Source organism: Macrobrachium nipponense, chromosome 12 (assembly GCF_015104395.2).
Source record: "Macrobrachium nipponense isolate FS-2020 chromosome 12, ASM1510439v2, whole genome shotgun sequence".
NCBI classification, from domain to species: Eukaryota; Metazoa; Arthropoda; class Malacostraca; order Decapoda; family Palaemonidae; genus Macrobrachium; species Macrobrachium nipponense.
The window spans coordinates 22030341-22054242 of NC_087205.1; the positions used below are offsets into that span (position 1 = coordinate 22030341).

At 44.8% G+C, this 23902-nt stretch overlaps 1 protein-coding gene across 1 annotated transcript in view; it reads right to left on the reverse strand.

The window, feature by feature from the left end:
• LOC135224410 (DET1 homolog) overlaps positions 1-23902 on the reverse strand; it is a 69081-nt gene that overhangs the window by 41497 nt on the left and 3682 nt on the right. Inside the window, exon 2 of the mRNA XM_064263380.1 lies at positions 340-556. Coding sequence (XP_064119450.1) covers positions 340-556 — 217 coding nt within the window. The remainder of the gene's footprint in view (positions 1-339; positions 557-23902) is intronic.

The following is a 23902-nucleotide window of genomic DNA, read 5'->3' on the forward strand; positions in this document are numbered from 1 at the left end:
CAAAAGCATAATTATTTCCAGACTGTAATTTGATGACCAAATAAACTCTTTGACTACAAAAGGTACAACAGTGGTTTAGTAAGACATCACCTGTCATAGCTTTGACCTTAGGAGAGATCAGAAATACAAAAGCCTAGTGATTGAATGGGTTAATCAATCAAATACGTACACCAAACAAAATTTGTAAATATGTAATCATTTGCATATTTCATACATGAATACATTTTACTTTCACTTTTATCCAGTCTATGACAGCAGAATGACATTGTTGCAGTGCAGGAAACTGTAGCTGAAGATAATATTATTATAAATTAGTTCAAGAAAAAAAGAAATGCTTACCTCCCATCTGGGCTAAATTTTCTTAAAAAACATGGCGGCTTCTGGATATTTGTTACAGTGAAATTTGGAGTGATGTTTTGATAAAAATATCGATTACTATGCTGGTGCCGACGTGGATATCTGTGTATCTCACGATGACTAAGACGAACAACAAGGTTTTGAGGAGGAATACTGTGAACTTTAATACCACGCTGAGTTGTATCAGCACTAGTGCCTTCTGTAAGAGAAAAGAGTGAAGTATACAATACATTAACAATAATATTTTTATGCAAAACAAATATCACTGAAGAAAGTACAATATGTGTACTGTATATTATTTGTGTCTGATTTCTGAAATAATACTAAATCTTTATCAAACCTTAACAATGCATTGTTGGAACTCTTTCAAGTACATTTTACCCATGCCAAGATTACATAACTTCAACAATAAAAGCTTACAAAGTAATATCAGAGTTTTTAGGTATAAACCCCATACTTGTGTCTATTTCAGTACAAAGGATTAAGAAAGTATACCATTCAAAACAAAAATAAATTTATACTGGGGTACCAGTTATAGCCAAGTGGCACATGACAAAATGTATAGTTTATTTTGCAGACATATAATCAATAGTAATCATAATGAAGAGTACAGCAATCATTCCCCTGTCAAGTAGGTCACTGTATCCCAGGGGAAGTTAGACTGGATTATGATGTGGCATTTTAAGTGCCATTATATCCTTCAGTGTATTTTTCTCTCAAATAATGACAGACATAGAAGGCACATTCCTTCCACTGTTTAACTCTTATCTTCAAATACATTTCACTATGGCTGATGGTGCTATTCATTTGTATTTATTTTTCTCACCTAATAATTGGTTATCTATGTGGTTGTCCTAAGCCTACGTTGTTAAAAACAGAAATACGAAAGGGGGTACAATTTGTTTTCTTGAACCCTCCAAACCTATACAACCTAATTTTCAATGTCATACCCTGTCATCTGAAAGGGATGCATACTAAACTAACCTCACTTAGCATTTCACATCACACTTCACTAAACAAACTTTAGCCACATGGACCTTATATCAGATATCATATTCCTATATAAACCTGAATCTGCCTATCAGTCCTCAAGTTTTAATGTTTTACAGGGTAATTCTTTATTTATGACTTGTTTTGAATACTGTTCCCCTGTTTGGTCTTCACCACTTTACTTGCATTTCAATATTACATTCTGGCATCACAGTTCAGTTAGCTCACTGTGCATTCAGTTCTCCTCAGAATATACCACCCACATAATAAAAATATGCAGTTAATTCTAAATAACTGCCCTTTCCTCTGTGAAGCTCAATAACACAAATTTTGAAATGTCTGATTCCTGTATAACCACACTGTGGAATACCCTTCCAAATCATGTAGTTGAAGCAGTGGAGATTTAAAAGTTAAAACTTAGTGCTAATGCTTGTTTGTTGAGCAGGCTCACATGAGTCTTACTATTATACAGTACAGTTAATTAGTTATTTGTCTTTACCTGGCCAAGGGGGGCATTGCCCCTCTGGATGACACCCCATCCCATCCCTCCAACCTAACATAACCTAGAGGCTAAGTCACAGAGTAGAATACACAAATGCATTCTGCACTTACATTCCATAGCTTAACTTAAGAGATGGAATGGGTTCTTACTTGGCAGGGTGATGAGGGGGTTTGGCTACGGGACCCAACACATCTTAACACGACCTTGAGTGCCATTAATCAAACTAGTGAAATATCTGAACAGAAATTCACCTCAACCTAACCTTGCACACTGGGTCGCAACTGTCTAAGAGGGCATCCCTGTCACCCCCCTAAGCAATATAGTACCTAGCATATATATTTCTTATCTTCAGCTGGTAGGATCGCTTGCTGCAGCACTGGTAATTTAATTCAGCTAGGAGAAGCATTCATCAATAGAAGGGATTACAATAATTCCAGATAGGTCAAGAGTTGTTTTAGTATTGATTTACCATAACTAGTCGTCCCCAGTTTACGACGGCTCCAGCTTACAATGTTCCAAGGCTACGATATTTTTCAAATATACCTATTCCTCAGAAATGATTTCCTGGTTTATGATGCATGTTCTTGGGTCACAACACTTATATGTTACGCCTATCCAACAGAAGATATATAACTCCAAAAACCCAAAATAATCAATATTTGAAGGTTTTTTTATGGAAAATGCAATAAGAATGCAGTTTACATAGTTTTCTTAGGATTTTCAACAATATTTCAGTTTACAACCATTTTCGGCTTACAACGCAGCATAAGAATGGAACCCCCATCATAAAATTGGGACTGCCTGTATAAAGAATAAAGTTGGCAATTCTTACACATAAATAAAATTGTATTAAATAAGGCACGTTCGGTAACTATTAACTAATAATTACTAAAAACAGTTGCATAAAATTCTGCAAACGTACAGTATAGCCTAGTCTAGCGCTTGCTCTACAGAAACCTCAAATCTGCAATGTCTATGACCTTATGGAATGGAGCAGCTTCAGCTTCAAAACAATAACAATGGACTTACTAGAAAATGGTGCAAGCTTTTTATCATTATCAGTAAATATATACATATTACTCACATGCCTACAAAATCCCTAGACTAAGGAAAAACTGCAAAAGTGGCCATTTTCTGAGCATTGTGATATTAAATTCAGTGATGGCGAGGAGCTAAAATTCATGGTAGTATTATCATATCTTGCTTATCAATTGACCTAAGTTGTCCTTATATTTCCAAAGGCTAGCCTATGGTGCTATTTAGCCTAATTTGGTTCTGATATGAAACTAATTGCAGTTGAGATAACAATACGGTAAAACTACGGGGTAACTCCGCATTGATTATTACCCTAGATATTGATTTTTCCTATACTTTTAATGTTGCTGATGAAAGTGGTGGTGGTGTTTTTTGTTGGTCATTTATTATTAACCCCACATCTTTATCTGGGAGAGAGATCGGACATGTCATAGTTATGATGGTCACCCTGGAAGCCATAAGGCTGCCATATATTCAAGAAGGGATTGGCTAAGAAAACCTATTATAAAAAAAACTAGCCTAACCTAACCTACCCTAACCTAACCTAACCTAGTAGGTCGTGTTACTTAGCTGGGGAAGCTCGATCCCTACTTGGGCCCCGGTGAAGGGAACTCCACTTTCTACCAAAAGCTCCTCATACACTGTTCATGCGCGATAGCATTCCAGGATTACCCACACAGAATAACATATCTGTTTTGAGGGTTTAATTACGGGTTAAATTAATTCGACTTATAGAGAGAAAGAGAGAACTGGAAACTGATATTAAACAACAAAAATACTGGGTATAGGAAAGTCAATTTCCAAGGTAATATCCAGTGCAGAGCAACTCCACAGTTCTATCAACAATACGTACTTAGAGACGTATAACTTATCCTAAACCTACTTATCCTAGGCCTACTAGCCTAAATACACATCTGAATATTTAACATAGGGCAGGGCTACTAGGTAACAGTAATGAATTTTTGTGTGAGGAATAAGCCCTTTAGGCCTGAAAGGAGATACATAGTGTTTGACTGGGATATTTTAAATTAAATGACCTAAACTAACATTTTTAACATAAGCCTACTAGCCCAGATTTAAAACAACATCTGGATCTTTAACACCGGCATAATACCTATACTACAGTCAATTCACTTAAGGTAGATTCTATGCCTACAAGATGTTTGTTGGGCAGCCTCTGATTGCCTGGTACTGGGAGGTAGGCTGCTCACTGTGTCATATTTCCATTTATAATAGAAAACTAGCAATATGTTTATACGTACATATTTCTTCATTTATCTCATGTTTTGCAAAAGATAGAAAAGTTTTGGTCATACCAAAGGATTCGGTATTCATTGTACAACTAAATAATCTTTTCCTGAAATCAATAAGATAAAACACAAAGGAATTACAACGAGTAAAAGTGAAGAGAGAAACATTTCATTCTTTACACCTACTTTTATTTATCATCAAATTTTGCATCATTAATGGAATCAAGTTGGAATAAAACTTGGGTTTTCATACAATACTACAATCACCATGAATACGCTGGTGCTTTCAGATTTTAGATGCGTGTGATATGTAAAGAGAAAATGAAGAATGTCTTATTGTGTTACATCCATACTTGACTTGGCTTGAAAGGAAGTCAATCTTTCTTAATTCTTTGTTGTTTATTACTTCACTGAGATTATTATTTCATATTTCTAAAACTAGTATCTGATGTCTCTTTTTGTTTGAAAATATCTTCATATAATAAAATTAGAAACAATATTCTGAAACAACCCGGTTAAAGCTTAGGCTAAGTTGAAGAGTGGGAGGTCTGTCCACAGAGTTCAACTTCTTTGCTGGACTGAATTTCCCGCAGCCCACCTGGATCTGAGCTAACGATACCAGATACATCCATCTGATTATTATTATTTTTTCCTTTATCAGATATGTCCATACATACTGTATGATATCAGATTGAAAATGTTCGACAGTCATAATGGGAATTCTGTGTATTTATTTACAGAAAATGTAATGATGTAACAAGTTAATTATTCTCAAAATTGCAACCTTCTTATAATGCTAATTGGCAAAATCTCTCACTGGGATGACAAACTCAATGATGTATTGCAGATCACATTCTCTCGACAAAACAGTCAAACTTGAATCCTTTACAGATGCAACATACTAATGAGACATATTCTTCAGTGTCTCTTTACATATCACATGCATCTCAAATCTGAAAGCACCAGCGTATTCAGGGTGAATTTGTTGTAAGAAAGCACAAGTTTTATTTTATCTTGATTGCATTAATGATGCAAAATTCGACGATAAGTAAAAACAGGTATATAAACAATTACAGGCAGTCCCCGGGTTACGACGGGGGTTCCATTATTAAGACGCGTCGTAACCCGAAAATCGTCGTACGCCGGAACAACGTTCTTGAAAACATGTCCACAGGGAAAATTTCACTAATTTGCAATTTTTCTTAGGGCCATATCTCTAAAATTATCACTAATTTACTTTTTTCATGTGCAACACTGTGTATTCATAAATTACTGTATATTTTCATTAAAATACAAGAGAGAGAGAGAGAGAGAGAGAGAGAGAGAGAGAGAGAGAGATTACATAAAACCATTAAATTTGTTGACCATTGTATGGCATTGTTAAGCTCCAAGTGTCACTGGAGTTATGAGGTAGGGAAATTGATACAGAAAAAGAAGAAGGGAAGAATTTTCTTTTGAAATTAGTTATCATATTATTACTACTTCTATTATTATTATCATTATTATTATTTGAAAATATAATAAATACGAGCATCTACCATAAAAATTCTCTCATCTCAGTAAGAAAGAGGAATTATCCTTACAAGTGAAATGGAAAGGTCATTTTCATCTCTTTAAAATATGACCATTATGAATTTTGTAATTAAAGTTTTATTATTATTATTATTATTATTATTATTATTATTATTATTATTATTAAATAACTGAAATTATCAATAAACATTTTATGTACTACTACCATAAAAATTCTTTCATCTCGGTAAAAGAGAGAGAGAGAGAGAGAGAGAGAGAGAGAGAGAGAGAGAGAGAGAGAGAGAGAGAGAGTGTTTATCTCTCTCTGTTCTCTCAAAAAATACTTATAACGCTTCCAGCGAAAGAGAGGGAGGGAGTTACCACTATGACACATTATTATCTTGTGTGGCAAAGAGAGAGAGAGAGAGAGAGAGAGAGAGAGAGAGAGAGAGAGAGAGAGAGTTAACCTTAATTAAGAGTGACATGGATAGATTAGTACGTATTGTATTTCTTTAAAATACTATCACATATGAATTTTGTAATTACAGTTGTTATATTATTATTATTATTATTATTATTATTATTATTATTATTATTTGAAAGTATTACAAACAAATAGTACAAGTACATAAAAAATCTCGAGTCTCAGTAAATGAGAGAGAGAGAGAGAGAGAGAGAGAGAGAGAGAGAGTGAGAGAGAAGGGGGGGGGTGGAAAAAAACTCCCATGAACACGTGATTGCAACCCTGCAGTTCTTCCCCCTCCTGGCTGTCACAGAACTTGATATATCTGACAGTTTTAGTACCTGGATCTCGAGAAAAGGTTACTGAGAGAAGACTGGGATTTCCTTCATTCTTCCATAATTTTTTAAATATAAGCTAAAATCTTACTAATTCACTATGGTATTTTCTTTAATGAATTGATATTATTGCTGTATAGGGGAAAAAACCAGGGGGGGATTTCACTGGGCGACACGGCTTCCTCGCCCAGAATAGATTTTTCCTACGTCAAAATCCCTTTCTGGGCTCAGCGTGTCGCTCCCGTGAAAATTGTACCAGAGAAACACCAAGCTACATCACTCTGAAATGAACAGAATATTAAAATTGTATAAACTAACACCATAGACCAAGTGAAATAGCAAAGAGATTTGCTGCGATAGGTAGGATGTTAATAAACTGGCATAATGGAAAAAACTAGTCATATGACACAAGGACAGTACTATATTGATGTTGCAAGGAGACACTGACCTCCCTACAGCTATTGCCTGATATTTAAGATCCTCCAAGGACTTAAGGTAAAGCTTTGGAAAACCCAGTGCGACTGCCGACCAGTATATTTCTTCAGATCATCAAAGTTCATATATTTGAAGAAATTTACAGAAGTTTTGTTATAGCCCGAATAGCACGCGCTTTGGGAAAGGACCCTGGGCTGACTTCCTTGGTAAAATACAAAAAACTGCTGCGTAATGCCCTTTAGGGATATGGTACCACCACCGCCCCACATGAAAAGGAGGGGGGGGGGGCCTTCGGAAAAGGTAGATGTGCTAGATAAATAGTCCTTAGGGGTTTTAACAGTACATAAAGATGGATGTTGCGGGGAAGCGGAACAACCTTCCAAGGGGATCGCCATTACCAAAGGGTTCTCATTCTTAGCCATAAAATAATTATTTGGTGAAAGCAACACGTAACCCGAGGGAAGGAATTCTATATGCCCTTGGCCACTAGATAAAGATGACATCTCCGATGTTCTGGCACCTGAAGCCAGGACTTAATAAAAACAGTGCCTTACGCAAAAGGGTTTGGCAATCACATTTGAAGTTGTCTGTTTAGAGTCTAACCTGAGACCATCGTTAAGAAACCATGACACTGACGACGGCCTTTGAATGGGCCGCAGGCGTGCACAAGCCCTTGGGATTGAGGTGAAATAAGACTCAGTTAGATTTATACCAAACCCGAGAAGAAAATCTTTTTCGGAGCTGACTTAGTGGTTGTTATTGTGGCAACTGCCAAGCCTTGTTCGAATAAAGGCCTGAAGAATGTTATAGTCACGTTCATTGTCATTACTTTGACATTGATTTCCTGAGAAATGTAGGCAATTGTTTAACTGCTGAATCATACTGGCGAAGTGTAGATTCTCTTTTGTCTGACTCCAAGAACAGAATGTTCTGTGGATCAATGTCCCCTACCCTCCTACCTGCAAACTTCATGAAATCCATAAAGATAGGGTTTTGTGAAGACCTGAGGAATCGAACACAGTCACCGTTTGAACTTGTTGCGTCAGCCTCAAGCCCGGGAGAGGGTGAGGATGAAGACCTAGTTCTAGGAGAAGGAGAAACCAATTGTTCTTGGGCCAGTAAGGAGCTATGAGCCCAGACCTGACCTTTGAAGGATTTCAACTTGTGCAACACCTTCAGGAGAGGGTTCACTGGAGGGAATAAATAAACCTCCCTCCACTGGTTCCAATCTATACTCAGGGCGTCCGTAGCGTATGCTAGAGGGTCCATACTTTGGGCTACGTAACAAGGCAGCTTGTGGTTTGCCCCTGTAGCGAACATATCTACTTTCAGACCCGTTACTCTCCTACAAACCCTCTCGAAGGGTTCCTGGTCCAGTGACCATTCTGGCTCCAGGGGGACTGACCGGGACAATGCGTCTGCTACTACATTGTGGACTCCTGCCAGATGGGTAGCCGATAGATGCCAGGTGTTCTTGTCAGTTAGAGAAAAAAATTGCTATCACCCTGTGGTTCACATGACTTGACTTGGACCACCTCTGTTTATACCATGTATCACTACTGCACTGTCGAGAGCCAATCTGATATGAGTCTCCTCCGGAGGACGGAGCTTCTTTAAGGTCAGAAACACTGCCATAGCTTCCAGGATGTTGATGTGAAGCTTTTGGAACTGAGGTGACCAAGTTCCCTGAACCTTGTCGTGCTGTGAATAACCTCCCCAACCTGATAGTGATGCGACTGTATGCATCAGTAGGGACGGGGGAGGGAACTGCAACTGTAACTCTTTGGCTATTGCCCATGGACGTAGACGTTCCTTGGGAATCAGAGGTACCCGGCCGAACTTGTCACGACACTTGGCATTGGCCTTGAACGTCAAACTCGATTGATGTCCTTGAGCTTGGCTTTCAACAGAACGTCTGTGACTGACGCAAATTGGAGCGAGCCTAGGATCGTCTCCTGATTCCTTCTCGAAGCCTTTTTGCCTTTTAAGAATTGGCTTGTTACCTTGGCATCCCCTTCCCTGATGGAATGGAAAGGTTGTGTGAATCCAAGCCCCAATGGAAACCAATAAAACCTGAGACCTTAGCTCCTGCACCACTACCTCCGCCAGTTCCGTGAAAACCCTTGGGGCTATATTCAGCCCAAAGGGCATCACCTTGAAGGAATAAGCTTCTTTTACTAGTTTGAAGCCCAGGAATGGATGGGAGTGCTGAGCCGTCGGGACATGATAATAGGCGTCTGTAAGACCTATAGAGGTGGTGACGCCCCCAGAGATGGTCAGCCTTTAGAACTTGTCGCAAGGAATGTACAAGTTTAAACGGGACAAGTCTAAGATCACCCTCCTTTGGTCGGTCCCTTTCTTGGGACACTGAATAGACGACTTTGAAATTTTAAGTTCTTTGTCCTGGAGACTGCTCCCTTCTGGAGAAGGTCCCTGGGGTAATCCATCAACCCTTGGGTTGGATGCTGATAGATAGATACTATGTTTTCCGCCCAGCTGCTGAACTCCCAACGATGTTAAAAGAGATACAGCCTGCCTCCTATTTATATGATGAGGGTCGGGTGGTTCCTTTCCTGACCATACACCTCTAGCTCGCCCTTGGGCTCCGGTTTCCTCCACTCTGACGAAAAGGGGGAACCTGTTGGCTAGCCGGACGGCGGAAAGGGAGACAAATTGAGGCTGTTGCCGAGGCTGAGTCTTAGAAGATGAAGGTTGGGGAACTTGCTGAATTAGTACAGCTTATAGCACAGGGTGCTGTTGCGGAACTTGGAAAGGTTGGTACCTTCTTTGACTTTTCCTAGTCCTAAAACTGGAGGAAGAAGACTCTTAACCCTCTTACGCCGAAGCCCTAAAAATCAAAACCTCTCCTGTATGCCGGGCGCCGGTTTGGAGTGACCGCGGAAGCGGAAAAAATAATTTTTTTTTTTCAAAAAATCACAGCGTGCTTAGTTTTGAAGATTAAGAGTTCATTTTTGGCTCCTTTTTTCTCATTGCCTGAAGTTTAGTATGCAATCATCAGAAATGAAAAATAATATCATTATCATATGTAAATAATGCGATATATGGTAGCGAAAAAAAAATTCATAGATAATTGTATTCAAATCGCACTGTGCAAAAAACGGTCAAAGCTAACGAGTTAATTTTTTTTTCGTTGTATTGTACACTAAATTGCAATCCTTTTGATATATAATACATAGTAAAACAATAAAAGCAACAACGGAAAAATATTATCACAAAATGATGTACGAATTCGTAACGTAAACGCGCGGACGTAAAAAAAAATTTTATTTAAAAAATTCACCGTAATTCTAAAATTGTTCTAGAGACTTCCAATTTGTTTCAAAATTAAGACAAATGATTGAATATTACGATACTGTAAGAGTTTTAGATTAGAATTGCAGATTTTGACCATTTCGGACGAGTTAAATTTGACCGAATGTCGAAATTTTTATATATATATTTTTTTATATGCACATATTTCGAAGATGAAAAAAGCTACAACCTTCAATTATTTTTTATCGTATTCTTCATAAATTTGCGCACATTTTGATATATGAAACTCTATAAAAAAGCTAATATGAAAAGGAGCAAATATTAGGATAATACGATGTACGTATTTCGGAGACTTGCGGCCGCGATCGGCGCGCGGAGTGAAGGTAAAAAATATATTTTTCAAAAATTCACCATAAATCACAATATTGTTTTAGAGACTTCAAATTTGTTTCAAAATGAAGAAAAATGACGGAATATTACTAGGCCGTAAGAGTTTTAGCTTACAATTGCGTTTTTCAACTATTTCGGTAGAGTCAAATTTGATCGAACGTGGTTTTTTTCTATTTATCGTGATTTATATGCAAATATTTCAAAAAAAGAGAAAAGCTACAACCTTCAATCATTTTTAGTTGTATTCTACATGAAATTGCGCACATTTTCATATATAAAACTTTATGTAACAGCTAATTTAAATGGTGCAAACATTTCGACAATCGCACAAAAAAATTCTGATTTTTTCGGAAGAGTTACCGCTTCGCGAACGTAAGGAAAATGTTTTTGTTTTCATTAAATTCACCAAAAATCGAAATATTGTGCTAGAGACTTCCAAGTCGTTGCAAAATGAAGGTAAATGATTGAATATTACTAGAATATAAGAGTTTTAGCTTACAATTGCGTTTTTCGACCATTTCGGTAGAGTCAAAGTTGACCGAAAGTTGAAATTTTTGCACTTAACGTTATTTATATGAAAATATTTCAAAACTGATAAAAGCTACAACCATGGGTTGTTTTTTGTTGTATTGTGCATGAAATTGCGCAAATTTTCATATATAAAAACTTTATGTAACGGCAAATTTAAAAAAGGTGCAAACATTAGGACAATCACACGAAAAAAATTTATCGGAAGAGTTATCGCACGAACGTGAGGAAAAAGTTTTTTCATAAATTCACCATAAATCGAAATATTGTGCTGGAGACGTCCAATTTGTTGCAAAATTAAGGCAAAATGATGCATATTACTATAATATAAGAATTTTAGCTTACAATTGCGTTTCTCGACCATTTCTGTAGAGTCAAAATTGACCGAAGGTTGAAATTTTTGCACTTAATCGTTATTTATATGAAATATTTCAAAACTGATAAAAGCTACAATCATGAGTATTTTTTGTTGTATTTTACATGAAATTGCGCACATTTTCATATATAATACTTCATGTAAAGGATAATTTAAAATGGTGCAAAAATTATGTCAAAGTGACGAAATAATTTCCGAGATGTGTCACTGATACTTTTTAGTGCGATAAGAAAGAAATTCGCGCTTGCGCGCCTGCGTAGCGATTGTAAACAAAACAACGCCTTGATCCGTGAACTCCCAGCATCCCCCAAGGCGCGTGATACAAAAGTTTTCGGCTGGTAGGCCTATAAGTATTTTTTCCGCGAATTTTTAAAAAAACTTTTTTGAGCCAGACCGACATATGATACGTCCAATCGGCATACGGGAGACATTTTGACTCGACGTTTAAAACGTCCAATCGGCGTAAGAGGGTTAATATCCTTTTGAAAGGGATGCCCCAACGCAATCTGATGCTTGATTAAAATGTGATGCCTCATTCTGAACCTCGTTTACTGCCGAAGCTGGAAGAGATCTGCACCCCAGATTGAGGAAGCCAGAAGCTGTTGGGTTCGTGCTGATCGTAGCCTCGGATAGAAACATGCTTGCCATTTCTCTTAGTAACCGCAAAGCCGTACGAGGCACATTGCATGCTTAAAAGTAACTACTCCGCAATGACCTTATACAGCGGTTCATGAGCATACTCCAGAACCGCCGTCTCCGTCATCACTAGAGAGTTAAGAGACCTTGCAAGACGTGTCCTAGCATCAAATCCGGCTTGGATCAGTGCGTCTGACAGAGGCGCTCATCTAAACAAGTTGATTGCACAGTTTGGCTTAAGCTTGCCTGCCGAGAATGTAGCCAGCAAACTTCCCACAAACAAACTCTCTCTACCTTGGGGGTAGCAATGATTTGGAATCTGTCTCGCTAAGCTGGGGCTCTTCCCGAGTCACTGCCTGAAGGGTAAATCCTGCTACCTTTGATGTAAAAGGTAAGGAGTTCCCGTCATGTTGTTACCTTAGTATTTGAGCAGATCCACTTCTAGGCTCCATATCTATACTTGATGAGCCTGATTGCTAGAAAGGATAACAGTCCCCTTGGAGACCTTGTCCTTTCTAATCGAAGCTGCCTCCATAAGCCTAACATAAGCTATAAATGGTGGCCATAACCTTTCGGGAAATAACTCAAAATCTCGAGTCTATGTGTACCACAACCTTCTACAGTCAACATCCCGCTGACAAAAAAAACGGAGCGAAGTTCACTACCCTCCAAAAATCACCAGGGTGGAACGGAGGGAACGTGGACCCGTCAGGCATGCTCTGACCTTGCACCAAATTACTAGGAGGGTGCCGGAACTGCCGACTCCTGTCTGAGACCTGCAATCAGGGAGTCCTGTGCACGTAAACGTTTAAAACACCCTTTCAAACCTTGCTGCGACTGAACTGACTAAGTAGCAAGACTACTGGCCTGATTTAAAATATTCGTGTTGAACAGGTCTTTGCCGACTAAAGGGGAACCTTCCAGCGCTCCCTACGGTACTTTATGAGGTATCCGACCTCTAGACGTTGCAGGGATGGGACTTGAGGGGCAATGGGAAGAGTTCTCTCCTTGAGGCCTTGGATCTCATCCTAGGTTTAATATGTGTATGAACCTCTGGAACCTGCCCCAGGCCTTGGCTTTGTGTTCTGATTGGCTTTTAAGCAAGGTTTTACCCGAAGGTTTTCTCTTTAATTCTAGGAATCACAGAGAAGGAATGCGACCTGGGAGGGGGCAAACCTCCTGTGAAACCCATGAAGGAATTTGGAGTAAAGGGAGAGGAAGAATCAGAGTCACTCGAGGAAAGACCCCGGTGACCAACTAGGCTAGCCTCATTAACACTGTTACCTGTAACCATATCTAGTGTAATGGGCAAATCCTCACTAGTTCAAGTGAGACTTCTTCCAAACCAAGGTCTGGCAATTCTGCCTCTTGCTGTTCCATAACTGAATCTTGAATTTATTTGATAAGTTGGTGCTGCGACTTTTGGGTCAAACGTATCCGGCAGCTTTCCCGGCTGGGGAGGCTGCATATCTTGAGGTAGCATAAAAGGCTTAGCTACCCCTACGTTCTGTCCAAAACCTTCAACCCAGACCTTGAGGGTGGAGAGTGCAGCATGCTTAACAGACTGACTCTGTCTGTAATGCAAGGAATGTGTCAATTTCGAGTAAAATCTTTGAACATTATGCTTACATATGTTGATTAATTAATGTAATTTAATTTACAGAAATTTTAATTATTTATTTATTTATATAGTAATTTATTTGATTATTATTTAGTTATTTATTTTATTTTAATTGTTTATTTAGTTATCTATTTATTTATTTATTATTATTATTATTATTATTGTTTTATTTATTTATTTATTTATTTTTTTTTATTTCATTTTTTTTTTTTTTTTTTTTTAACACTAATCCAAGTAGTGTAATATAATTCCATCACAATATGTATAGAACAAGCAGTGCGGTAACTTATCGAACAGGTAACCTGTTGTACAAGTCGTAGCAGGCAAAGCCGTTTACGTGATGCCAGACTACGGAACCGGTAAGCAATACTGCGCACGGGCATGGTTCCGGCAAACATCATGGTTGAACAGATCCTGTAGATCGGCAACCAGACACTGAGTGGCCTGTAAGTGCAATAATATATGAGAACAATTGCACAAACTTACAGGATTATTATGATAATATGTCATATTGCCGGAGCATGGCCGAACTGAAATAATATATATATAAAAAATATATATGTATATATATATTCATATATTTACGTCCCGGGGACTATAATAATTAAAACCACCCGGAGCTGTATGACCCGGAGTGGGGGGTACGGGAAGTAACCCGGGACGGCCACATGAACTCGCAAGTTCCGTGGCAAAAGAAAGGAAAATAATATATATATAAAAAATATATATATGTATATATATATTCATATATTTCCGTCCGGGGACTATAATAATTAAAACCACCCGGAGCTGTATGACCCGGAGTGGGATGGGGGGTACACGAAGTAACCCGGGACGGCCACATGAACTCGCAAGTTCCGTGGCAAAAAAGAAAAGAAAATAAAAATAAAAGGGAGAAATAAAATAACAAATATAATATCTCCGCCTACGGAAGAGAAACTTCCGTAAACATAGCCCTCAACGACTACCGGAGAGGCCTGAATCTAAAACCCGCCTTATGCGGAGAGGGAATGTTTTAGGCGGATGGATGTAAGCTCCGGAAGCTGAAAGAAGCAGAGCGCAACAACTCCACAGAAGCCGAGGCTGAATACGCAAAGCAAATCAACAACTCCGGAGGCGGTCGGCTGAGAAGCGACCACCCACCAAACCTAAGGTCCTGGAGGACCCCTCTACACGACCCCCCTCTGCGATGGAACGGCTGTCAGCGACAACCGAGGCGAGAGGAGCACCCAACTACTGGGGGGCCCCACGTGAGGGGGAGGGAAGGAGGGCTGATGGGGTGACGATCACGTGATCAGCGTATCCTCGCAAATAAAAGATTACGAGGAAAACGCAGGCATAGCCTATGTAGGCTAAACCGACCTAACATCCAAAATATACATAGACAAAATAAAATCAATTACTTAAAGCTAAAAGAAAATCATGCTTTAACACGGGGGAAATGAAAATAAACTGTTGTAAAATATAAAACCGCAATGAAGGCCACTCGATAAACAGTGGGCGAAAACAAAAGGGGTAAAAAAAACTACTTTGCTTACTGACAAAAAACAATAAGAAAGGGCGGCAAGCTGACGAAAAGAAAAAAAGGGAAAATTCTTGAATGAAATAGGACGGTGGATAAACGGCGAAGCACGAAACAAAGAAACGTGCTCGAAAGAAGACCCCCGTGAAAAAACGTGAAAATAATGAAATAACAAAACATAAATGGAAATCGGATCGACTAAAAACTGCCACCCAAGAATAAATAAATAAATATATACATACATATATATATATATACAGTAATACTTTGGGTTACGAACCGATTAGTATACGAATTTTTTAACTTACGAAGTGACGACCTCATTCTGGATACGAATTTCGCTTGGAATACGAATGCGAATTTCATCAATGGGAGGCCGCCTGATGTTTGCATAGGGAGCGTTGGACGGCGAACGGCATTTTTTTCCGGCAAAAACTTAACGCCTGTTTGTTTACATCGGAGAGCGTGGGATCTGCGAACGCATTTTTTTCGGCCAAAACTTAACTTAACGAGGGTCACGTGACTTGCCTCTACGCATCCCTTGACCCTTTTAAACCATAACTCTTTCAATATCTCGCTGGCGGTAAGATTGAACGCATCTGTCCGTGATACGCTCTCAAATTTGCTTAGTGATTTGCGCACGTGTTGTGTTTCCGTAATAGTGCTTATACATTACTATTACCCAAATACTAAAGACAATGGCTCCCACGATGACGAAGGCAAGCAGCAAGAAGGAAAGCATAAGAAAGAAGGAGATGATTACAGTCGAAATGGAGAAGGAAATTATCCAAATGCATGATAAAGGCGAGTGCGTGAAAGACATTGCAGCATTCTTCAAGCGGTCGCAATCAACGATCTGCACTATTTTGAACAAAAAGGAAGAAATTAAAGCCAGTAAAGCATCAAAAGGTGTCACAGTATTGACGAAACAACGGCCTTATATTCTCGACGATATGACAATTTGTCTAAAATTGCATTTTTCCTAACTATACAAACCTGAGGTCCTTTTACAATAGGAAGATACTAGCGGCAGCTGGATAGGTCGTAAGCTTTCGAACAAGGGGTTCGGTAGTTAACTGCTTGTCCGACAGGCGCGCGCGCGCGACTGGGAGGTAAACAAAATCACTTTGCTTTGGCCCAAGCAACAACTGCAGAGTGAGGGGTGGCATGAGGTGGGGTGGGGCTATGTGTAAAAGGACCTCAGGTTTGTATAGTTAGGAAAAATGCAATTTTAGACAAATTGTCATTTGTTCCGACACGGCATACAAACCTTCGGTCCTTTTACAATAGGAAGACTCACTTCTTGGTGGGTGGAATCTGAGTCTTTTGTGAACAGACTGGTGTTCGCCCTACCTTGGAAGCTTCCCTGGTCGTAAGAGCGAGGGAGGGATCCAAGCCTCTGTCCGATTGATCGGGTGTGCACCGCAGGATCAATGGTCAGACCTCTGGACCGAGTACTAAGAGAGGGGCATGCGCATCTCTTAGTACCAGCAATGCAAGAACTTGTTCCTGTACAGGAGCAAATATAAAGTCATGGGTTTGACTCTTGTAGGCATCCACTTCCCCCCCTTGTAGAAGGAAGTGGTGGATATTCTGCTCCTATCCCTAGTGAAAGGGATAGGATGGGGCTCTGTCATATAGCTCACCTGCATCTCGTCCTCATCCAGCGTAGTGACGACCATGGCCCTCTGCCACAGGTAGAGGGAAGGAAAAGATGGGAGAGAGAGCCAGTCACCTCACTCACTCACACATCCATCCACACAGTCACACCAGGGACTCGATGCTGTTCAGCCTGCGAGGGTCTGGGTTAGCTACACAACTTGTTGAGCAGCCACCACGGGTCCCAAGGAAAAGGTATCCAAGGACCTGTGGGCAATATCCCGAAGGTAGAAGGACGTAAAGGTAGTCTGGTTAGACCAGGACCCCTGCCTTCAGGACCTGCGCCACGGAGAAGTTCTTGCGAAACGCCAACGAGGGGCCAATACTTCTGACTTCGTGAGCTCTCGGACGGGACGTACGGATGTCGTCACTACCATCAGCCTCATACGCCCTCCTGATGACCTCACGCAGCCAGAATGAAAGAGTGTTCTTGGATACTTCTTTCTGGTGACCCCGGTGCTAACGAAGAGGCGTCGACACTCAGGTCCTGAGGTGACGAGTTCTCTTCAGATAGCGCCGTAGCGCCCTCACAGGACAAAGCAGCATCTCATCCGCATCATTATCGGGTGAAGTCCAATAGGGAGGGAATCGTGAATGACTCGAACCTGTCATCAGGGACTGACGGTTTCTGAGTCTTCGCAACGAAGTTCGGGACGAATCGAGCGTCACGGATCCCCATCCCCTGGAGTGTCGTACATCATAGGAAAGACCATGAAGTTCCCCTACTCTCTTCGCGATGCCAGGGCCAGCAAGAAGAGGGTCTTGAGGGTCAGATCCCTGTCTGACGACTCTCGGAGTGGCTCGAACGGTGGTTCGAGTCAGACTCCTAAGGACGAGAGTCACGTCCCACGCAGGGGGCCTGAGTTCCCTGGGTGGGCAAGACCTCTCGAAGCTCCTCATCAGCAAGGAGATCTCGAACGAGTTCGAGATGTCCAACCCCCTCAGTTTCAGGACGAGCGCCAAGGCGGCTCTGTATCCTTTCACTGTGGGGACTGATAGGAGCTTCTCTCGGCGAAGAAAAACGAGGAAATCCGCTACCTGCTGAAGATGGCTCTGAGAGGAGATAGACCCCGTCTACGACACCAACCACAGAAGACGGCCCACTTCCCCTGGTACACAGCTGCAGAGGACTGACGGACGTTTCCAGCCATCTCTGTTGCTGCGCTACGAGAAAAGCCTCTCGTTCGCAAGAGATGGTGGATAACAGCCAGCCGTGAAGACGTAGGGACTGGACCTGCTCGGTGGTACCGCTCGACGCGTGTGGCTGGGCGAGAAGGTTGTGCCAAGGGGGAATCTCTCTCGGTTCTCCATGCGAGAAGAGCCAGCAGGTGCGGATACCAAATGGCCTGTGGCCATTTGGGAGCCAACCAGGATCATCCTGAGATTCGGGCGTGACCAGCGCTCGACTGATCACCTTGCGAATCAGGCTGCGAACGGGGGAAAGGCATAGACGAAGAGGTTGTCCCACGGGTGTTGAAGAGCGTCCTCTGCAGCTGCCCATGGGTCCGGCACGGCCGAGAAGAACACCTGGAGCTTCCTGTTGTGCCGGGTGGCGAACAGATCCACGACTGGTCGCCCCCACAGGTCGAAGAGCCCTTTCCGCCACGTCCTGGTGTAGAGACCATTCGGTCCCTATCACCTGATCCCGACGGCTGAGCGTGTCTGCTACTACATTCCTCTTCCCTGGAATGTAGCGTGCCGACAGCTCTATTGAGTGTGCCTGAGCCCACTCGTGCACCTGCCGTGTCAAACTGGTACAACGGGAGAGACACTAGGCCCCCCTGTTTGTTGTTGACGTAAGCCACCACCTGGTGTGTTGTCGCACATCAACACCACTGAGTGCCCATCAAGCGGTCCTGAAACTCTTGGAGAGCGAGGAACGCTGCCTTGAGTTCCAGTACATTGATGTGAAGGTGCTTGTCGTTCTCGTCCCACACTCCTGAAGTCAGCAACTCCTCCAGGTGTGCGCCCCATCCCTCTGTCGATGCGTCTGAGAACAGCTGCATGTCCGGGGGGGGAGTGCGCAGAGGCACTCCTCTTAAGAGGTTCCTGTCGTCGAGCCACCAGGCTAGGTCCTGCCTCACCTCCTGTGTCAGTGACACTGGAAAGCTTGGGGGATCCGTCGCCTGTGACCAACTCTCCTTTAGTCTCCATGAAGAGACCGCAGGTGAAGACGCCCGTGAGGAACTAACTTCTCGAGTGACGACAGGTGTCCGATCACGACTTGCCATCGCCTGAGCTACCTGTTCCTGCCGAGACAGGAACTGGTTGGCTGCCTCTCTGAATCTGCTGATCCGCGAGTCCGCGGGGAAGACTCGCCCTGCTACGTGTCGATCAGCATACCCAGGTACTTCATCCTCTGCTTGGGCTCGGATCGGATTCGGGAATTCTCGAAGTTCACAACAAGATCCCCAGATCGCGACAGAACTCGAGCAGCCGATCCCTGTCCTGTAGCAACTGCGAGCGGGAGCTCGCCAGGACTAACCAATCGTCGAGATAACCTCATCAGACGTATCCGTGCGAATGGGCCCAAGCAGACCAGAGTGAAACACTCGCGTGAACACCTGTGGGGCGGTTGAGAGACCGAAGCACAGTGCCCTGAACTGGTACACCGTCCCGTCGAGGATGAAGCGGATGTACTTTCTGGAGGACTGATGAATGGGTATTTGGAAATACGCATCCTTCAAGTCCACTGAAAGCATGAAATCGTTCTCCTGATGGAGTCGAGCACTGAGCGTGCCGTCTCCATCGTGAACCGGGTCTGGCGAACAAACCGGTTCAGGGGAGAGAGATCTATCACCGGGCGCCAGCCTCCCGTAGACTTTTCCACCAGGAAGAGTCGACTGTAAAAGCCCGGTGACTGATCCGTGACGATCTCTACAGCTCTCTTGCTCAGCATGGTCTTGATCTCCTGTCTGAGTGCTACGTCCTTCGGTGACCCGGGGACGTACGACTGCTGTTGGACCGGGTTGAGGTGAGGGGTGGCCGAGATTCGAAGGGTAATAGATATCCCTCCCGAAGGACCATCTACAATCCAGGTCTCGGCGCCGTAGCGCTGCCAAGTTGCCCATGGCTGGCCAGGCACCCCCCCACTTCCGGCAGCAGGTGAGGGGGAACGCGTCCCTAGCGTTTCCCCCCCTTTCTTCGACTTCTTCCCAGAGCCTCCACGGGATGAGGAGGGCTGGGAGGAGGGCTTGGTTACGGCCCCCCTTGCCAGAAGTTGAAGAAGACAGAGTCATTCCTCGGGGCTTCGACGCAGCAACCGTCTTAGCAGCCGAGGAAGCGCTAGCCGAGCTCTTAGACTTGGCCGCAGTCCCGAGGCTGCCCAGAAGCCTTCGAGACTGCCTGGTGAACCAGACGGTCACTGTCTTCAGTGCGCCGTCTGGTCCACCGCAGCGTCCACCATCTCTCCTGGGAAGAGAGACGTTGGAACTCCGTAGAGGTCCGTTTCGAAGCCCCAACGCCGCCTCACGCCCGGCCGCCCTGGAAACCCGAGTAAGGACAGCGTCCCTTCGTCGGAGAACCAGGTTGGCCCACAGGTTCACCGTCTGGTGGGCAAGGAAGGAGATGGCTCTTCCCCCAGAACTGGCAAAGTCTCCTGAAGGCCGAGTCCTCTTCGGGAGAATTCCCCCGGGAGTTGGCTGCGACCTTAGATACTGTGAGGGACCACAGATCTAGCCAGGAGACGGCCTGGAAAGCTGCCAATGGCGGTAGATTCCAGGCCGAGTGCCTCTTGCTGCGAGAACCACAGGTTCTCGGACAGGAGCTGTTGCAGAGACACACCCGGAGTCAGCCTAGCTAACTCCGGGTTCACCTGTTTGGGCGGCATCGGGTCTTCAGATGGCACGTAAAACCGCCAGCTGTCGTAGCAGAGGAGGTGGAAGCAGCTTGCTCGACCTGCCAGACTTGAGCGAACCGTCTTGTCCGGAGACAAGCGATTCAACCTGGTCTAGCACTGAGTCCGCAAGCTCGGAACGCGGCAAACCCACCGTCGGTCTGGGTTTCCCTCTTCGGGCCCCAGAACGACTCGAGCCGGGACGTGGGCTCGGATGGTGGGAGCGGCGATCCTTCCCCACGAGGTCTTGTGCTGACGAATCAGCGCAATAACCCTCGGCAAAGTTACCTCTGGATCTCGGGTGTGATAGCATCCTGTGGAGTCGGACCGTCCAGTCCCTCGAACAGGAGTACCTCCCGAGACCCTCCTCCCTCCAGGAGAGGAGCAGCGACAGCCCCCTCTGGTCTCCTCCAACCACCTGTGCGTACGACCTGGCTGGTCCGAGAAACCGAGCCTGGTACGTACGACGACGTGGCGGGGATCCTGAGGGGCGCACCCCTCACGAATCACTCCTCAATACCTCGCCCCTCCCGGTGTAAACCCGAGGAGGTTGAAGGTATGGGAGAGGCAGACCTGACGCTCTCTCCTCGCTCACTGGCAGAACCAGCTGGCTTGGAGGACTGCAGGCGATCGCCAACCCGCGGTGGCGATCGAGCTGCAGACCTAGTCGAGCCGTCGTCGCTGTGGAGAACGGCTGGACCGAGAACAGCGGCCCCGGTCTCGTGTGTCAGAGGAGCTGGTGCCTGGTCGCCGGTACCCCACCCAAAAAAAAATCGCGTCTCTGTGAGAGCGACGGTCATGGCGACCGGCGAGCTCCACTGTCACGGTGGACCGGTGCATATCCTCACGGTGCGTCAGTTCGCTGGTACCAGCCGTGGCTGGTGCCGGCGAACGGGGGGACCTCTTCCCAGCCTCAGCCCGTGGCCGGTCGTGGACCGTCACGTCCGCCCTGGGTAGCCAGCCGCTCGCCGTGAGAGCGAGAGCTGGTCTGGTGAGAGTCGCGTGAGCGGCTGTCACCAGTCTTCCGCTCCGTGCCGTGAACCTGACGCTGAGCGGACTCAGAGGTCTGGTTTCCTGGCTGCACGGTCGCTGGTAGGCGACCGTACACTCGGTACCTCTCGCGAACGAGCGGCCGAGACGGATCCTGCTACCGTGGCCGAACCACTAACAGCAGGTGAGGAAGTGCCGGTGTTAGCCGGCACCCCTCTGGCCCCCGTAGTCTTCTTCCTTGCGGGAGAAGAGACGGGTCCTGCTCCCGAAGGAGCAGGGCGACCAGCGGAAGAACCCCCCGTCCTCACCCGAGCGAGACGGGCCCCACCCTTAGAAGCTCCCGAAGGAGACTTCTTAGGGGGGGGGGGGAGGCGACCTTCTTCTTCTTAGGCGGGGGAGCCTTAGAAGAAGAAGGGGAAGACGGCGGCAGACGACGACGACGACGAAGAAGACGATGAAGACGACGACGACACCTTCCTCCTCTTCTTCTTCTTCTTCGTCAAACCTCCTCAGGACCGACGTCAGATCTGTCATCCAGGACGGAGCCTGGGGCTGCTGTTGCCGAAGCAACAGGGCCCGGACGTACCTGTCCGAACAGACCAGCATCGGGAGCAGCGGCGCCAGGAACAGGGACAACATCAGCAGGTGCGAGCATCACAGGAACGGCAGTCGAGACGGCAGGAGCAGGAACAGGAACAGCAGCGGTGGTCACGGCAGGTACGGCAGGCTGTGTGGACGGTACAGATGGTCTAACAGCGGCAACAGACATCATCGGCACCGGTGGGAGGTCCAGGGGCGAGCTCTTCGGGCACATGAAGTCCGGTCGTGGCAACACGGCAAAACCCAGGTGGCGGATCACACTCCCCCGAGTTACGGCGACTGGCCCCTGCACCGATGTTGTGGGTGTCACAGAGACCGCGTGCTGGGTGTACACCAGGTGAGGAGGGACACGCGTAGCCAGGTGTTGTCAGGGTCGTGGTGGTGGTGTGACCGTAGCGTGCGTAACCGCCACGGAGCCAGCGAGATGATAGAGCAGCCCTGGACACTCGGCACGCCCTGCAGTCCCAACGACGCCCACACCTGTCGAGGTCATCCTTCACGGCAACCGCACTGAGGAGGCAAAAGTCGGGTGATTAGGAGGATCCTCTACGCTCGCGCGAAGACGAGCGGATAGAGGACCCAGAGTACAACTCTACGTCGGGGTATCTAGCGCCCTCACCACCTCGGGACACAATCGGGAGAGGAGAAGGACCTAGACACCCGCCCCCGAAGGGGAAGGCGCGAGACGTGGAAGTTGAGCGGGGCGGCGGAAAGGAAAGAAGACGAAGTGTCCGTCACCAAAGGAGTCGCGGGAGAGCTTTCCGACGACTCCTTTGCAGGCCTTCGCTTCTTCCTGCCCTCATACAATGTCCACTGCGCCTCCGACCAGTTCATACAAACATCACAGGGCTCGGCCCGGGTGCATTCGCGCCCCCGGCACCGAGCACACAAAACATGAGGGTCTATCTCGGGGGAAAGATCTGAATTTCCCACATTTGCGCCCTTCGGTACCCGGGCAAAGTCTCCTTGGGTAGCGAGGCGCGGAGATTCCATCATTAATGAATTCAGCGTAATTAATGATGAAAAAGAGAGAATACTGTACTTACAATCTTTCATACACAATTACAAACAAACAAGAAAGCAAACGACGAGCAGCGGGCAGAGAGCGAACACACACGTCCATCACTGTGAGGCCGAAAGCAAAAGTGATTTGTTTACCTCCCAGTCGCGCGCGCGCGCCTGTCGGACAAGCAGTTAACTACCGAACCCCTTGTTCGAAAGCTTACGACCTATCCAGCTGCCGCTAGTATCTTCCTATTGTAAAAGGACCGAAGGTTTGTATGCCGTGTCGGAACAAGTAGAAAATTTGCTCATAGAAAAATATTTTTTCAAAATTGTGAAAGACAACCATAGTGTTGCGTAAGCGTAAAAATTAGTGATCGTAGTTGAACGGTGCTGCTCTAGAGAAAGAACCAGAAAGTCTTCCCAGAAGTGTTCACGGAGGGAGATTCCCCCCCAAGCCCACTAACCCTCTCCTCCTCACCTTCCCTCCTCCCGTCTCCGTCAAGCCAGCAGCCACACTCGCCAAAGGTAAAGTTCAGGTTTTACTGTGCATGCATATTAAATCTAGTGTTTATATTTAATTTCATTCTT